The 15,765-nt window shown below is 36.9% G+C and overlaps 1 protein-coding gene across 1 annotated transcript in view; it reads left to right on the top strand.

Annotated features, from left to right (window-relative positions):
* The window catches only part of LOC137408871 (uncharacterized), a 64,087-nt gene that overhangs the window by 33,390 nt on the left and 14,932 nt on the right, over positions 1-15,765 (top strand). Inside the window, exons 9-18 of the mRNA XM_068095459.1 lie at positions 3,435-3,614; positions 4,121-4,223; positions 5,729-5,850; positions 5,972-6,051; positions 9,766-9,886; positions 11,062-11,177; positions 11,486-11,679; positions 11,819-11,936; positions 13,366-13,492; positions 13,599-13,811. Coding sequence (XP_067951560.1) covers positions 3,435-3,614; positions 4,121-4,223; positions 5,729-5,850; positions 5,972-6,051; positions 9,766-9,886; positions 11,062-11,177; positions 11,486-11,679; positions 11,819-11,936; positions 13,366-13,492; positions 13,599-13,811 — 1,374 coding nt within the window. The remainder of the gene's footprint in view (positions 1-3,434; positions 3,615-4,120; positions 4,224-5,728; positions 5,851-5,971; positions 6,052-9,765; positions 9,887-11,061; positions 11,178-11,485; positions 11,680-11,818; positions 11,937-13,365; positions 13,493-13,598; positions 13,812-15,765) is intronic.

Below are 15,765 nucleotides of genomic sequence, written 5' to 3' on the forward strand. Positions count from 1 at the left end.
TGAAACTATTTCTGTACTCCTATGTTAATTGCCGAAACCTTCAGCAATTCGACAATGCTATGGACTGGTGAAAAGTGCACGTTTTTTTTCGTGAAACGCGCAAGACTTTATTGTTCTATTCTCTGTCGCCCCGGCGTTTCAATTTCCGGTCTTAACTTTCATTAATCCAAGCTTTTCAAGCGTTTTGTGGCTATCTAAATCTGTTCTATATATAAATATATATAAATCTATTCGATATTCTATCTAAATCTGTCTATTTGTGTAGAATCCGATCAGATGGGTTAGTTTTAGGAATTTGCGGTAACCTTTCAAAGGCTTGGTAACATATTTAAATAGGTTTATATGCGTTTTGTATCATTATTATATTTAAACGACTTTACTGAAAAAGAGTTAAATTTGTTGATAGGATTTCGTTGCAAGGGTTTGGTGACGGCCGTTAACGGATAATTTTTCGGGAGTTGTGTGCACATGTGCATTTATCAGAATTCTCCCAATCAATCGTTTCACTCTTGTTTGGTCGTGGGAATATTAATTCAAGCTGTAGACTTAAACTACTGTACGTAATTTAAATAACAACAGCAATAATGAAATATATTTATTATATCTCTGAAATGCAATATTAAAAGTAAAATATATTGTATTATACATTTTGAAAGTTGGTTGAGTTGAATGTAGAACGGTTTTGACAGCGATATGTAACAGAAATAAATATTAATAAAATAAATAATTAACTATCTCAACTTATGTTTTACAATAATAAAATAAATATTAATTCAAGCTGTAGACCTAAACTACTGTACGTAATTTAAATAATGAAATATGTTTATTATATCTCTTATTATATTGAAATGCAATATTAAAAGTAAATGGCAAGCTGTCGTGTAACATACAATTTGAAAGTTGGTTGTTGGTTAAAATAAATATTAATTCAAGCTGTAGACCTAAACTACTGTAAGTAATTAAACTAACAACAGCAATAATGAAATATGTTTATTATATCTGTGAAATGCAATATTAAAAGTGAAATATATTGTAATATAAAGTTTGAAAGTTGGTTCTGTTGAATGTAGAGCGGTTTTGACAGCAATATGTAACAGAAATAAATATTAATAAAATAAATATTTAACTATCTCAAACTTATGTTTCACAATAATAAAATAAATATTACCAAGCTGTTATTCAAGCGGTAATTCAAGCTGTAGACTTAACCTACTGTACGTAATTTAACTAACAACAACAATGCCAACTATAAAGAAATATGTTTATTATATCTCTGAAATGCAATATTAAAAGTTAAACGGCAAACTGATGTGTAATATACAGTTTGAAAGTTGGTTGTGTTGTGATGAATGCAGAATGGTTTTGACAGCGAAATGTAACAGAGAGCAAGCGTTGGCATTTACGCGTCTGGAAGTTTTATGCAAACTGGAGTGAAATAAAGAAATATTCTTGTCATAAAAGGGCGTTGTAGTAACGCCCTACCTTGTAGATAAGATGTAAAGAAATCTGGCTGATGTTCTAGATAATTTGAAAAACCTTCGGTAATAAGACAAAAACGTAGGCTGATAAACTGTGTACCACATTTTCGTACCTGTAAATCGGTCTACGCCTCAAACAGTACACAGTAAACAGTTCTACTATCTGTCGCACGGCTTTATTGGCGTTTCATAGGTCGGTCGAAACTATTAATAAACCAAGCTGTTCAAGCGTTTTGTGGCGATTTGTGGCAAGACTTTATCGTTCTATTCTCTGTCGCTCGGCGTTTCAATTTCCGGTCTCAACTTTTATTAAACGAAGCTTTTCAAGCGTTTTGTGACGATTTTCGTCCTAATAAATCTGTCTATTTATGTATAATCCGATCAGATGGGTTAGTTTTAGGAATTTGCGGTAACTTTTCAAATGCTTGGTAACATATTTAAATAGGTTTATATGCGTTTTGTATCATTATTATATTTAAACGACTTTACTGAAAAAGAGTTAAATTTTTTGATAGGATTTCGTTGCAAGGGTTTGGTGACGGCCGATAACGGATAATTTTTCGGGAGTTGTGTGCACATGTGCATTTATCATAAATCTCCCAATCAATCGCTTCACTCTTGTTTGGTCGTGGGATTATTCCAAGCTATGGCTAGCGAACTGCATGCCTTAGTGATAGTGCGCTTTGCATGACCTTTATGCATTTGCAGAAAGTACGGGTTTGATTCCTGTGAGGCGCAATCTTTATCCTTAACTCCCTGGTGGCCGGATCGACATGGCTCTTTTTATAGTAGAGTTTTAGACTAGCTTAAGCTACTCAAATTCGTTGGGTAAAGAAACTAAGCCAGTGGCAACTAAATTACCTGCCACTATTCGTAAGCTGTTTCAAATCTTGAGCAAATGTGTAGCATAAGAAGTAAATGTTTTTTAACGGTCTGGTGTAGCCTCAAGCTTTCAAATATTTGAAATGTGTATCGGCTGGACACACACAAAAATAAACAAACGCTTTCATTTAAAAACTAGAATGGTAAATGTTTTTATTACCCATGCAATGCCAGGCATGTACAAACAACTAGGTTGTCTAACAGACTTTAAGAAAGTCAATGTGCAACACAAGAATGCTCAAGTCCCAAAAGTGATGAGCATTTCACTAAGGCTCACACCTCTCACAGAGCGCTCAACCAAACCGAGGTATGGAAGCGTAACACTCTTGCTACAGGCTGTACTGTTTTGGCTATTGAAGCCTCCTTACTGCAGCTCAGAGCCGAAAAAAGAGAACTCCCATTACCAGTGAGAGTTGACTTCCTGCTGTGAAACAACTACATTGTTTCACAGTTTTTAAGAAAGTCAATGTGCAAAATATATATAGTGTATATATATTTAGGTAAAAATTGGTTCAGATCAAAATGTTTTTAGATTCGGCCTACATTTTATTTCATGCATTGGTAATCATGAAGTGGTTTTTATTTGATTTGACTGTATAAAAACCCAAGCTATAAACCTATCTATATTTAGGTGTATATACAATTTTTTTTGTTATAGCCATTGTTAGAAATTTTGCAAGTTGCTCAACTAATACCATCGCTCAAACATATACCAAACTTGAAGGGAGAATGAAAAATGTAACAGCTATAGCTGGTCCCAACACCAAAGCTATAGTCAACAAAGATGCAACGGGTACAAGCATTGGTACTTTGTGCTGGATTGGTGCAACCCGCTTTGTAAAGGCTGCCTAGTCACCTTGGTAAAGGTCACCTAAGCAGCCTAGTTTAGCGTCGTTCTCTTACGTGTTCAGTTTTTGGAAAAATATATGTTAGTATTTGGGAAACTTCAGTAAAACTGGCACCTCTTCCATTGCTCTTGCTTCTACTCTAGGTGTTGTTAAATGTGTTCTTATGTATAGGTGTTTAGGTATAAATGTTGATGTTCAACACATAGATTTATCCTTTCTCCTTTAGACCCCTGCCAGGCCTAATAAAACAGCTCAAGTTAAAGGTCAGGTTGCTCAAGTTGCCTCGCTATCCAGCTCAAGTGTATCAAGTGTGTCAGAGAGCACTCCCCCGGTTTTGTCTTTAAGTGTTCCAAGTGGCAGTGCTGAACAACCTACTAGTCATCCTGATAAAGAAGCCTCTGTCACGGTCTCTTTACATATACTATCTGTTTTCACAAGTTTTGGCTCATGTCAACAATTACTGTTTTATTAGTATCTTGTTTTATTTTCTGAAGTTTTTATATTTGAGTTGTTAATTTTAATGCTGATTATATCAAGAAACTCCTCAGAGGCAGCAGAAAATGTTGCTTAAGTAGCAGGACTTTTCACAGGTTTTAGCTAGTAGCTGAAGGTAATGGTAAATGTAGTACCTGTATGTTATTGCGAAAGAAGACAAGCTGATGTATACACACTAAAAACAACTGAAAGGTTTGCTAAAAAATGTTAGTGGTTCACAGCCTGTAGCATTTCTTTGCTGGCTCCTCCAGCCTGGTCTCGCGAGCACTTGGTAAAAACATCAACCTGTTTATACGTTTCACTTTAGTGGGATATGTTCATGATTTTTATACCATAAAATGTTGATATGAAGTAGAACTCAGTTTCAAATGAGTAGCTGTTTGTATTTGAACTAGGCCTTTGTCTAATCACTTACAGGCAGCGGCTGCCCCATCAACACCAGTGCTGATCAAGTCCAAAAAGTTTGATGAGAGACAGTTCGATAATTCTGTTGCTGCATCAGTTGACTTCACAGACATTGGTAGGTACAGACAATGTTAGTATATATATTGTCTTACCTTTTACATATGTATATAAGTCTCAGTGTTTGTCTGTCATCTGTTGTTCATTTGTCCAAATATAACGATAAAGTTTTTGTTATGAGAGGTTCGTTTCACGGTGGATATGAACTCGGAACCTCGAGGTCTGCAGACAGACATTCTATTCGCTAAGCCACACAGTCCGCGTGCGATACAATAGAATAATTGTACACATAGTTATTACACCTGCCAATCTTGAACAGGGATTAGTTGAAATACCCACTGCTTAACGTTTGAACTAATTAACTAGAAGAAAAATTTTAATAGAAAAAAACATACTTGCCAAGACTTCCCCAAAATTCTATAAATATATGTACCTGTAGCAGAAACTTAACTAAACTTATGGAACACACAGAAATAAGTACACACCTTTGTTCAAAAGTTAGATGGTAAAATTAAATGTTGATTTTTATGCAAAAGCTTTTTTTATTACCCTTGCAATGCCGGGAATTCAGCTAGTGTATGTATATATGTAGTGTCATACCTTTCAAATATTGTCTTAGACAGTGTATAGTGTCACACCTTTTACATATTGTCATATACAGTGTATAGTGTCACACCGTTCACATATTGTCATATACAGTGTATAGTATATACTTACACATATTGGTATATTCACATATTTGCAACTGGAGCAGGATATTCGGTCTATTTATATAACTGGCAGTTTCTGCCTGCTACTGGTTTATTCTAAGCCAATTACGTAAAGTTTATTGATGTCCCCTGTTACAGTATTACTTTTGTCATGAGCTGAAACGTTCTGCTTTGACCATAGGCTGGCGGTGATACTGTGGCATTTGCTAAACTACAAACTAGGGCTTTAGGAAAACATTACAATATTGCACCAATCACGGCACTAGTGTGGACATTACATGCCTCGTCACTCCCACTGCATTGACTGCTAGACCTAAAGCCTGGTTCCTATATATGTCGCAAAGCACCGGCGACAGCACCACAGGCAATTAGCGGTGAAATGGGAACCTAAACGCCGAGGACCGCCGGTAGTTGCTGGCGGCAACGCAATAGTTTAGCGCTGTTCAATTTTTCGAAAGGCCGCAGGCAAAACCTTCCCAAATTTCACTGTACAGGTGAAGGTCACCATTATAGAAACGGCATGGCGAGCGAAAATTTTATTTGATTACGCGATTATGTTTAGCGATGCAGCTTATATGTGAACAGATGCCGCCGAGCCTAGCGTCGTAAGCGGTTTGCTGCGCAAGTTACTGCCGGAGTATCACAGACGATATGGGAACCAGACTTTACTCTCAGGGATTGTAGAACCTACATATCTGAAAGAGACCCTGGCACTTTGGAAGCAGCGAGCTTCACATAATCAGCATGATTTATTGATGCTTGATTTATTGCTCCGCGGTGAACAGACAACTCTCAACTCATACTGGTATGTGGAGTCATGTCTCTTGTTATATCTTCAACTGCTTGTTTTCAGCAGCAAGTGAAACCAGCCATAAATTATATGATAGAGAGAAGAAGTTCCTAAGCACAGTTCCTGAAAAGCAGGAGAGCAAAGGAACGTGTCACCAGCAGGAATCAGCTGTTACAGGATCTTCAGTAAGATCATACATATGATACATATGTACATAATTCTATAGTAGTAAATGTTCATTAGAGAAAGTCTCTTTACTGCTGTTTCTGATGTTTGACTAAAGCAAACTGACCTGAAATGCTTTAGGTGACATCATACCTGCCAGGTGCTGCCAGGAATATGAGTGACGGCAGAGACTCTCACCTGAACCTGGCTTCAGAATACAAGTGAGTTGTGTCTTCTACCTAGAAGGTTGTTGTATCTATTGATTATAGATTGTTAGATGTGATAATTCTATTATTAGAAGGGTGATCTCTATAGCATATAGATAGTTACATGTGATAGTTCTATTATTAGAAGGGTGATCTCTATGGTATATAGATAGTTACATGTGATAGTTCTATTATTAGAAGGGTGATCTCTATAGCATGTAGATAGTTACATGTGATAGTTCTATTATTAGAAGGGTGATCTCTATGGTATATAGATAGTTACATGTGATAGTTCTATTATTAGAAAGGAAATGTGTATAAAGTAGAGAGATTTAGATGTGCTAATAAGATGCTTATCTACCCTAAAGGATGGTAATATTAGTATGATTGAGGTTGTTACAGCCCATTTTATATCTAAAGAGTCAGTCACTAAATGGTACAGGTAAAGTTCTATATATTGTGGAAAGTGGTGGATATACTGTATTAATATATTGAATTATAATTTGCAGCCTGATCATGTACTACAAACAACATGGAAGAGACTTATCTTAAAACATCTATTTGAATGCCATGGCACTCTACTTTTTAACCCTTCATATTAGTAGCTGTCAAATAGAGTGGGCGCTTGAATAGAGGCTGTGGTTATATTTGTCAAATAGCTCGTCAGCATTTTAGGAAGATAAATTTTACCTATTTATGGTTGAAGCGAATGTCACCTATAATTTGCACTCTCATTCGGGCAGAGCGATCTAATAAATCTGCTAACTTACCTCCAACTTGTTGTAGATTTTTAAATAAATATGCAATGGGAAGCCGAGAAATATCTTTACTAGTTGATATCTGTTGCTTGCAATTAACCTGCAAAGATATAGCCTGTGCCTTTTTTGCAGTTTGTTGGAGCTTTCCAATTTTTTTTCATTCTAAATTTGAAGGCATATTTTCATTTTACAACTATACTAGTTGAATGCCCAGCATTGCCCGAGTAATAAAAAAAGTCTTTGGACAGAAAATTTATTTTTATTTAACATATACAACATTTACCATTAATCTACATTTACCACTAACTTTAAAACTTCAAACTGCAACAGAGCAAAGTGTTTTTTGTGCAGTTCAGATAAATTAAGAGAAAAAATAAAACAAAGATAAAGGTTTTAAAACTGTTTCAAACAACTTTTAAATTTCATATCATGGAAGAAGTGTTTTGTTGAAATAAATTGAGAGAAAAAATAAAACTGTTAATGTGTTTAAATGTAATTGGGAAATCATTAGCAAGTAATGCCTAAATACAGTCTGTTTTGATATGATTACATTGGAAAGTTATTTGGTGTAAAATTATATGATTTTAATTTATTTCAGTGCTGGCATCATAAGGGGAAAATATTGTGTAGAGTGGTATAGAAACCCATAGTAATTGTCTAATGCAAACACTTCCTGGTAAAAACCATCAAAATCATCATCATTAAAAATTAGTGCCAAAACAATATGTTAACCTTAGTAACTATAGTTACCTGCAATAGCTTTAATGTACTTAGGGGTTATGATCTGCAAGAAAATGAAACATTACAATGTACTATGTACAGTACGGACAGCGGGGAGTTTTTACCTTCGAGACAGACGTGCAACATAAACGCTGAATTTAACTTATATGAATTCAGCTTACCAAACACATACTTGAAGGAGGTTTTAGTATGTATTTTACTAAACCTCAAACTTGTAATTAAAATTTTATCACTTAGTTGTTTGCAAATCCGTTTTTTCCATAACGAATAACACTGAACTAAGATAGCGAGCAGTGTATATCTCTTTTCAACGTTGTGGACATTTTTAGTTAGTTCGCCATAATCAGTACAACAATCGCCAAATTTTAATTTCGAGAGAAATTTTTGTTTATAACACAAGGCAGAAAAAAAATTCGCCATAGTATGACGAGACTGAAAAAGCATCATATTTTATAGACTTAGGCGAAAAATATTTTATAACAGGTGCATCGTAACTTGTGGGCGCATTGTATCAATTAATACGTCATTTAGCGTGTGCAATCGGAAAAAGGCTATGCAGTATATAATAAGAGTGATGGAATTGTAAGAACTTGGTTTGATACGCGTTTAGAAACTTGCGGTTGCAATCTTTGTGAGTTCAAATTTAGCACATAGCAAGCTTTTCATTCTAAGATTTTAATAGCTATAGCTGGACAGATGATGACAGATGATGACAAGCTTTGAGATGTATATATCTAGATTTAGCAATGTTGCATAAAAGCTCATTACACTCAATGATATGTTTGCTACAGTTTGCAGCCAAAACTGGCTTTTCATGTGCAATAGAGGAGGAGATATGAGCGTCGATCCATTGTAAGCTGTGTTAAGATAACAGCAAGGGTGCTATCAAATAATATGCTATAAATCTGCAAATTTATAAGTTGTATAATAATCTATCATATGCTACAAATACATACGTATATATATTTAGGAACAAGTGGCGTAAACAAACCATACTAATAATACATGCGGAAACAAAAATCAACCACTTTGAAACAAAAATATTTGCATCGTTTGCTTGACCAGTTGCGTTCTGATTGTTTATTTCGGTCGAACTAACATCTTCTGGTTGTCCAATACTTTCTAAATTTGTGAAGATATCTTAGGATTTTATATATCTTTGATCGAAAACCAACCCCGACATGGTTTTGAAACTGAAAATATTTCCTGTTACTAGTCTTAGTGTAGAATTGTTGCCTCTTATTTATAGTTCTCTCTGCCAATTAAATCCACCACATGATCAAGCATGGCGTTACAACTGTTGACAAGGGAAGATAATTACAAACATGTCTGTTGCAACTGTAGGTTACTGAATCAGAGTATTACTAGTTCCCTTTAGTTTATTGATAAACAGCTATTGTGATTAGATCTGGAGGATTAGATTAGGGGGTTTCCTATTTAGCTAGCATGTTGTGACTGCAGGTGCTAAAATTAAAAAATTTAAAAAAAACGCATCTTCATGATACTGCTGAACACGACTTTGTCTCTTTTACTAACTTTGTAGTCAAGATTCTCAACATCAATGTATTGCTGAACTTAAATTGTTTAACATTATGCCATTTTTGGAGCAATTAATTATTATTATTATTTACTTTTTGTATTAATTTTGTGCTTACAATATAAGACTTTAAATGAGTGACATACTAACTAAAACTGTATAATCTTATGACAGAAATTTATATACATTTGAGTAGTTATATTAAGTAGTTTATAGTTATTAGCTTGCGGTACTACATTTTATACAGATACTAGGTGTTAGTCTATATGGAAGTTATGCTCTCCTGGCACCCTCGCACAACTAATAACAACTTATAAGGGTTTATCATTTCACCTCACAATTCACAATTCATGGCTGCTCTCAGAGTGACTCCCACTGTTTTATCTTGTAGTTTATGCTTTAGATCAGACTTGGAGGTTTTTGCTGGAGTAGTTCTAGTGTAACTTCTTGTGTAAGGTAACTGAGTAGTCTGTATGAGATTCAGAATAGTAATGATCTAGAAACCTCTAGAACATACTTCGTGCAGAACTTGTCCAATCAAACTCCTTGACTCTTGACCTCATATGTTCTGTAACTCAGTGAGATATAGTAGTATGTTGGTCAATACATGTCTCATACCTTATTCTTTAGCTGGCATGTACTTGATTAAATCTTATAGATTTCTGTGTTTTTATCGAGTCTATCTGATTACAGTGATAGAGAAGACCAGGTAGGAGGAGCTTATGCTGATTTGGGCAGAGCTCATACTGTTGTTCTTCCAATCACAGAGTCCAAATCATCCATAGATGAGTATTTAGACAATATTGATTTTAAGGTAAGTGCTAGTTCCTCTAGAGGAATTGATAGAGTCTCAAGTTTACTCATTTACTCACTGTTTATTACATTTGCTTGTGTCAGTTTTCAGTAAACATCACAGCCATAGCAAGATACTCGTCAAACATTTTTCACAAAGAGATGGTTTACACTGACTCATTTCCAGTGTGTGATCTGCTCTATAGAAACCATTTTTAGCTTTTGTTAGTGAGTGTACCATGTTGATAACAAATAATAACTTGAGTCTACGCTATATGCAACTCATAGTGAATAACAGGCAGGTAACTAATATTGACTCTAGTATGTTCTATATACAACTCATATTGACTAACATACAGATAACTAATATTACTCTAGTATATACTATAGGTATACAACTCATAATGACTTATAGACAAAGATTATTAAAGCTGATTATAATACCTGAAAGAGATTACATGATGCCTTTACTGCTCCACTAGAACAGGCAGCTTTTTAGAGTTTAGAATAATATATTTGTGTAAAATATTTTGTTACAGTCCATGTATGCGTATATGCAACAACTGCTCTCTCTGAAGCGTTTCTGTTCTCTGCCCGCCTTGTGCCAGGTTGTTTCTTTTTATTGCCAGGTTGTCTCCACTTTTTTCTTCTAGGGGTCAGTCAGCCATCCTAACGCCTTCTGGTGTTCTCAGTGCCGGCTGCCGGCCGGTCATCTTTTCAGCCGGCCAGTCTCTCTCTCCTTTTCGGTCTGGTAGGGTCAAGTCATTTCTCTCTTGTTTTGGCAAGGCCGAGCCGTCTTCTTGGTGGCCGAGCGGTGCTTTGGTCAGCCGGCCCGTGGGACTTTCAGCCGACAATCAGCTTTTATCCTTTTCAATACATACTATAAGTGGGTAACTCAAGCTTGCTATCGATCTTGGTTGGTTTGCTTTTTCTGTCGAGCACAAGGTCTTTCTACTTGATTAACGTGTAAGGCATTGTTTATATGACCAACGCTGGCTGAACACTAGGATCAAGAACTCACCTCATCATACAGACAGACTACCGCGGTGATTATGTTATATCCTTGCAGCGATGAGTCTTGTCTCTAGCTCTTTAGTTTGCTGTTGTGTCTGACACTGTGCTATGTGCTCACTCTGCTATTCAAAAGATTTGGTGTATTTATAATGTGGTGGTTGAAACACCGTTGGTTCCTTACAGGTGGATATGAAAAAAGCCAGCAACTCAACTCAGTTCAACATGAGGAGGCTACTAAACCTAAGTCATGTGGAAATTGGAGATGACTGTGACACAGCGTTGCATTATTCTGCCTATTTGTATATACAGCTATTTACATTAATCTATATCAGTTAATCTAGCATACGAAAGGTCCTATGTACTGATTAAAGACCGCTTTTTTTAAAGGCCAAATAAATTTCTGATCAAACCTTTGTGTTTGGTTTTAAAATTAAATGTACTTGAATATAATCTTTTTAATTTTCCATCTCTAAAATTTAGATTCTCTGCAAGCTGCCATTTGATTTTTTGGACATCCATATAGAAATATCAAGTAGCTGACCTCATTGTTCCTCTTATATGGCGGGATGCTAAAATGAGATCTGAAGATAATTACCATTTATTATAGAAATCAACCAGATATGCTGAAGTTGTTACTTGAGCGTGGATTAAATATAAATGCGGTGAATGAGGGAGGCTGCAGCACCCTCCATGTTGCTGTTAAGAGTCAACACCTCGACTGTGTCCAAGTGCTTATTGAACATGATTGTGATGTTAATATCCAAGATACATATGGAGACACGCCTCTACATGATGCTATAGGTACATACTTTAGTGTTTATGTGTGTATACTTGTTTCATATGTTTGTTATATTTGCTTGTATTTGTTCATTATACTTGTTTTGATTTGTTCGTTATATTAGTTTCTATTTATTTGTTATACTTGTTTGTATTTGTTTAGGTAAGGAAAGCACTGAAATAGTAAGAATGCTTATGGATCATGTTGATATTGACTTTTCTTTAAAGAACAAGAGAGGATTTAATGCCCTTCACCATGCTGCTCTTAAAGGAAATTGTTTGTAAGTTATTATGTTTTTCTACAGAGGTGGTGGAGGCACGACAATTATTGTATTTTTACTATGCATTCATGTGTCAATTTCAGTGTTTATTTTCCACCTTTGTCTCTATAACTTGGGTATCATACTTCTTTTTCTACCCTTTCAAATTCAGTACCTCTGTTCTTATAGCTGTATCATCTTACATCTCTCTTTACTCTCTCTAATTCAGTACATCTGTTCTTATAGCTGTATCACCTTACACCTGTTTTTACCCTCTCTAATTCAGTATCTCTGTCCTTATAGCTGTATCATCTTATATCTCTCTTTACCCTCTCTAATTCAGTACCTCTGTCCTCATAACTGTATCATCTTATATCTCTCTTTACCCTCTCTAAATCAGTACCTCTGTCCTTATAGCTGTATCATCTGACATCTCTCTTTACTCTCTCTAATTCAGTACCTCTGTCCTTATAACTCTATTATCTTACATCTCTCTTTACCCTCTCTAATTCAGTGCCTCTTTCCTTATAGCTGTATCATGTTATATCTCTCTTTACCCTCTCTAATTCAGTACCTCTGTCCTTATAACTGTATCATCTTACATCTCTCTTTACCCTCTCTAATTCAGTCCTTCTGTCCTTATAACTGTATCATCTTACATCTCTCTTTACCTTCTCTAATTCAGTACTTCTATCCTTATAACTGTATCATCTTACATCTCTCTTTACCCTCTCTAATTCAGTACTTCGGTTCTTATAACTGTATCATCTTACATCTCTCTTTACCCTCTCTAATTCAGTTTTTCTGTCCTTATAACTGTATCATCTTACATCTCTCTTTACCTTCTCTAATTCAGTACTTCTATCCTTATAACTGTATCATCTTACATCTCTCTTTACCCTCTCTAATTCAGTACTTCTGTTCTTATAACTGTATCATCTTACATCTCTCTTTACCCTCTCTAATTCAGTCCTTCTGTCCTTATAACTGTATCATCTTACATCTCTCTTTACCTTCTCTAATTCAGTACTTCTATCCTTATAACTGTATCATCTTACATCTCTCTTTACTCTCTCTAATTCAGTCCCTCTGTCCTTGTAGCTGTATCATCTTACATCTCTCTTTGCCCTCTCTAATTCAGTACCTCTGTTCTTATAGCTGTATCATCTTACATCTCTCTTTACCCTCTCTAATTCAGTACCTCTGTCCTTATAACTGTATCATCTTACATCTATTTTTACCCTCTCTAATTCAGTAGCTCTGTCCTTATAGCTGTATCGTCTTACATCTCTCTTTACCCTCTCTAATTCAGTACCTCTGTCCTTATAGTTGTATCATCTTACATTTCTCTTTACACTCTCTTATCTGTACCTCAGTTCTTTGAACTGTAACATCCAACTTCTTTTTTGTTCCTATTGGATAGTCTTACATTTTCCTCTCTTTATTCAAGTGCTGTTGAAAAGACTCTTTTTCGAGCTCCCAAGATGGTCGACTTGCCAAAGGATGATGGCTTCTCTTCACTGCATATAGCATCTCTCAATGGCCATAGCTCAGTGGTTCAGGGATTACTCAAGCAAGTGAGCTATAAGTTTCATTAATTGTGCTCATTGTGTAGTACAATAATAGGAAGAGCCAGTTTGGCATCTTGATGAACTGAGTGACAGAGTTAACTATTTTTATCAGGGACATGCTGACATCAATTTGAGGAACCGTAGACAACAAACACCCCTTATGTTAGCTTGCGCTCAAGGACACCAGACTATTGTGAAGATTTTGGTTGAAAGTGGAGCCAGTGTGACGATCGTGGATGAAGAAGGACATACTGCTTTACATCATGTACTTCTCAGGCTTCATATAAATGGCATGACTTCATCCAATTCTAGTCAGGCAGACCAGGTTGGTTGACCTCTAATATTCATCTATATCTCAAAGTATGTCGTATGTGGATCTGTCTGCATTCTGGCTATAGATCTTAAAATCTTGATATTAAATACCGTGTCCTGATGGTTTTGAATTCAAGAAGAATGCATCAACAAGTTTGTTTTTCGGATGGTCTACCACTGAGCTAGAACGGATATACCATGGGCGTGCTAATTATTTTAGTCTTGCGTCTACGAGTTATGATTGCCCCTGTTCAGAAATATTTTCGAACCTAAGTTTATGCAACACTATGCTTATTCGTCTTTTTTTGTTAGGGATAATTTATTCGGCCCTATGATATCGACAATCATTTTTCTCGAACCTAAAATTTGGCGATTTGTGTACTATTAAAAGATATACGTCGCTGAACTTGCCATGGCGACTTATCCGTATCCATTATACGGTACATCCAGTATCCGTTAAAATGAAAACTTTTTGCAATGGTAAAATTAATGTTAAAAGTTTAAGGTTTACTAAAATACATACTAAAACTTCTTTCAAGTATGTGTTTAGTAAACTAAATTCATTCAAGTTAGATTCAGCGTTTATGTTACACGTCTGCCTCGAAGGTAAAAGCTCTCCACGTAGTACATTGTAATGTTATATTATCTTGGGCACGCAGACCATAGCCACTAAATTTACTGAAGTCATTGTAGGTACTTATAGTTACTAAGGTTAACATAATATTTTGGTACTATTTTTAATTATGATGATTTGCACCTATAGCCCAGGGGTTCCCAATTAGGTTCGCTGGATTCCCCCTTTCCAGACTACGAAAACTTTATTCCCTTATTTTATCTGGCTTCGCTTTGCTTTCAAACTGCATACTTCTTCATATTTTGTCATTTCTGCATTCCACAGTGCCAAATATTAAGTATTGTATAGGTTTTGTGCGACCTTCACTTTCCTCCACTAGTACAAGACTCGTACATGAGTACAATACATATATTTCTGCTTAGTTCATCAAGGTGTACAAGAAATGAATCAAGTGACAAGCAATGAACAGGCCCAGAACAGTTCCGCTCTACTAGGCAAATGTTCGGGCTTATATAGCTGCTAAACTCCGCCCCTGTTTTGCTTGGTTAGACCCAGCACGGCTCGGTCCAGCTCGGCTCAGTCTTCAGTCGGTACGGCTCTGGCTTGGCTATGCTTGACTCGGCTGTACATCAGCTTGGCTTGGCTACATGTAAGAGGACGCCATCCACCACACACTCCCCCATTGGCGACTAGGGTCTCCAATTCCCATCCTATGGGAGTACTAGCTGGGCCAGAGCCTCCTGTCGGCGGGCTCCATAGCGGAGGCGCTCTATCTCCAATAGTAGCTGGGGTTCCCGGCATAACTTCATTCAGTGGCTTCTCTACGCTGTCCTCTGTCAGAGTGGCATCCAGCAGCGCCTCTACTCCCTCCTCCGTAATCTCCAACACGGCAGAATCTGGCCGTCGTGCTTCGTCCCTCTCCGTGTTACTTCCTTTGTCAGGGTTCTGTCCAGGTCCTCCACATCCATGTCTGAGGCAGCTGCCCCGGGGCAGCCGCCCCGTGGAAGCTCGTGCCGGCCTCGGCGGCCGCCTTCTCCCACTCCCGATCTCCCTGGTCTGCTGCCACATCGACTGGCTTCGGTGCACTTAGGGCTTCTTCAGCTTCTTCCAAGCTCCTGGTGATCGAAGCCAATAGTTCCGGCAAAGACGCATCACATGCGTCATCCAAGTTCTCCAACAAACTGAGGGCATCCGGGGTGAGTGAGTGCTCCAGCAGAAAGGCTTTGGTAGCGGCAGTGAGAACTACCTAGTTGTCCTTTTGTCCCACCTCCGGGTTGTTTGCCGGCGACTCCATCGAGTAGCACACCCTGTTCCCGTACCGGTCCGGCCTTTTTAGTAGTCCGGGCGGGCCTTGGGTTGTGACGGACAGGTTCTGATGAAGTCTCTGGTGTCG

Source organism: Watersipora subatra, chromosome 11 (genome assembly GCF_963576615.1).
Source record: "Watersipora subatra chromosome 11, tzWatSuba1.1, whole genome shotgun sequence".
NCBI lineage: Eukaryota > Metazoa > Bryozoa > Gymnolaemata > Cheilostomatida > Watersiporidae > Watersipora > Watersipora subatra.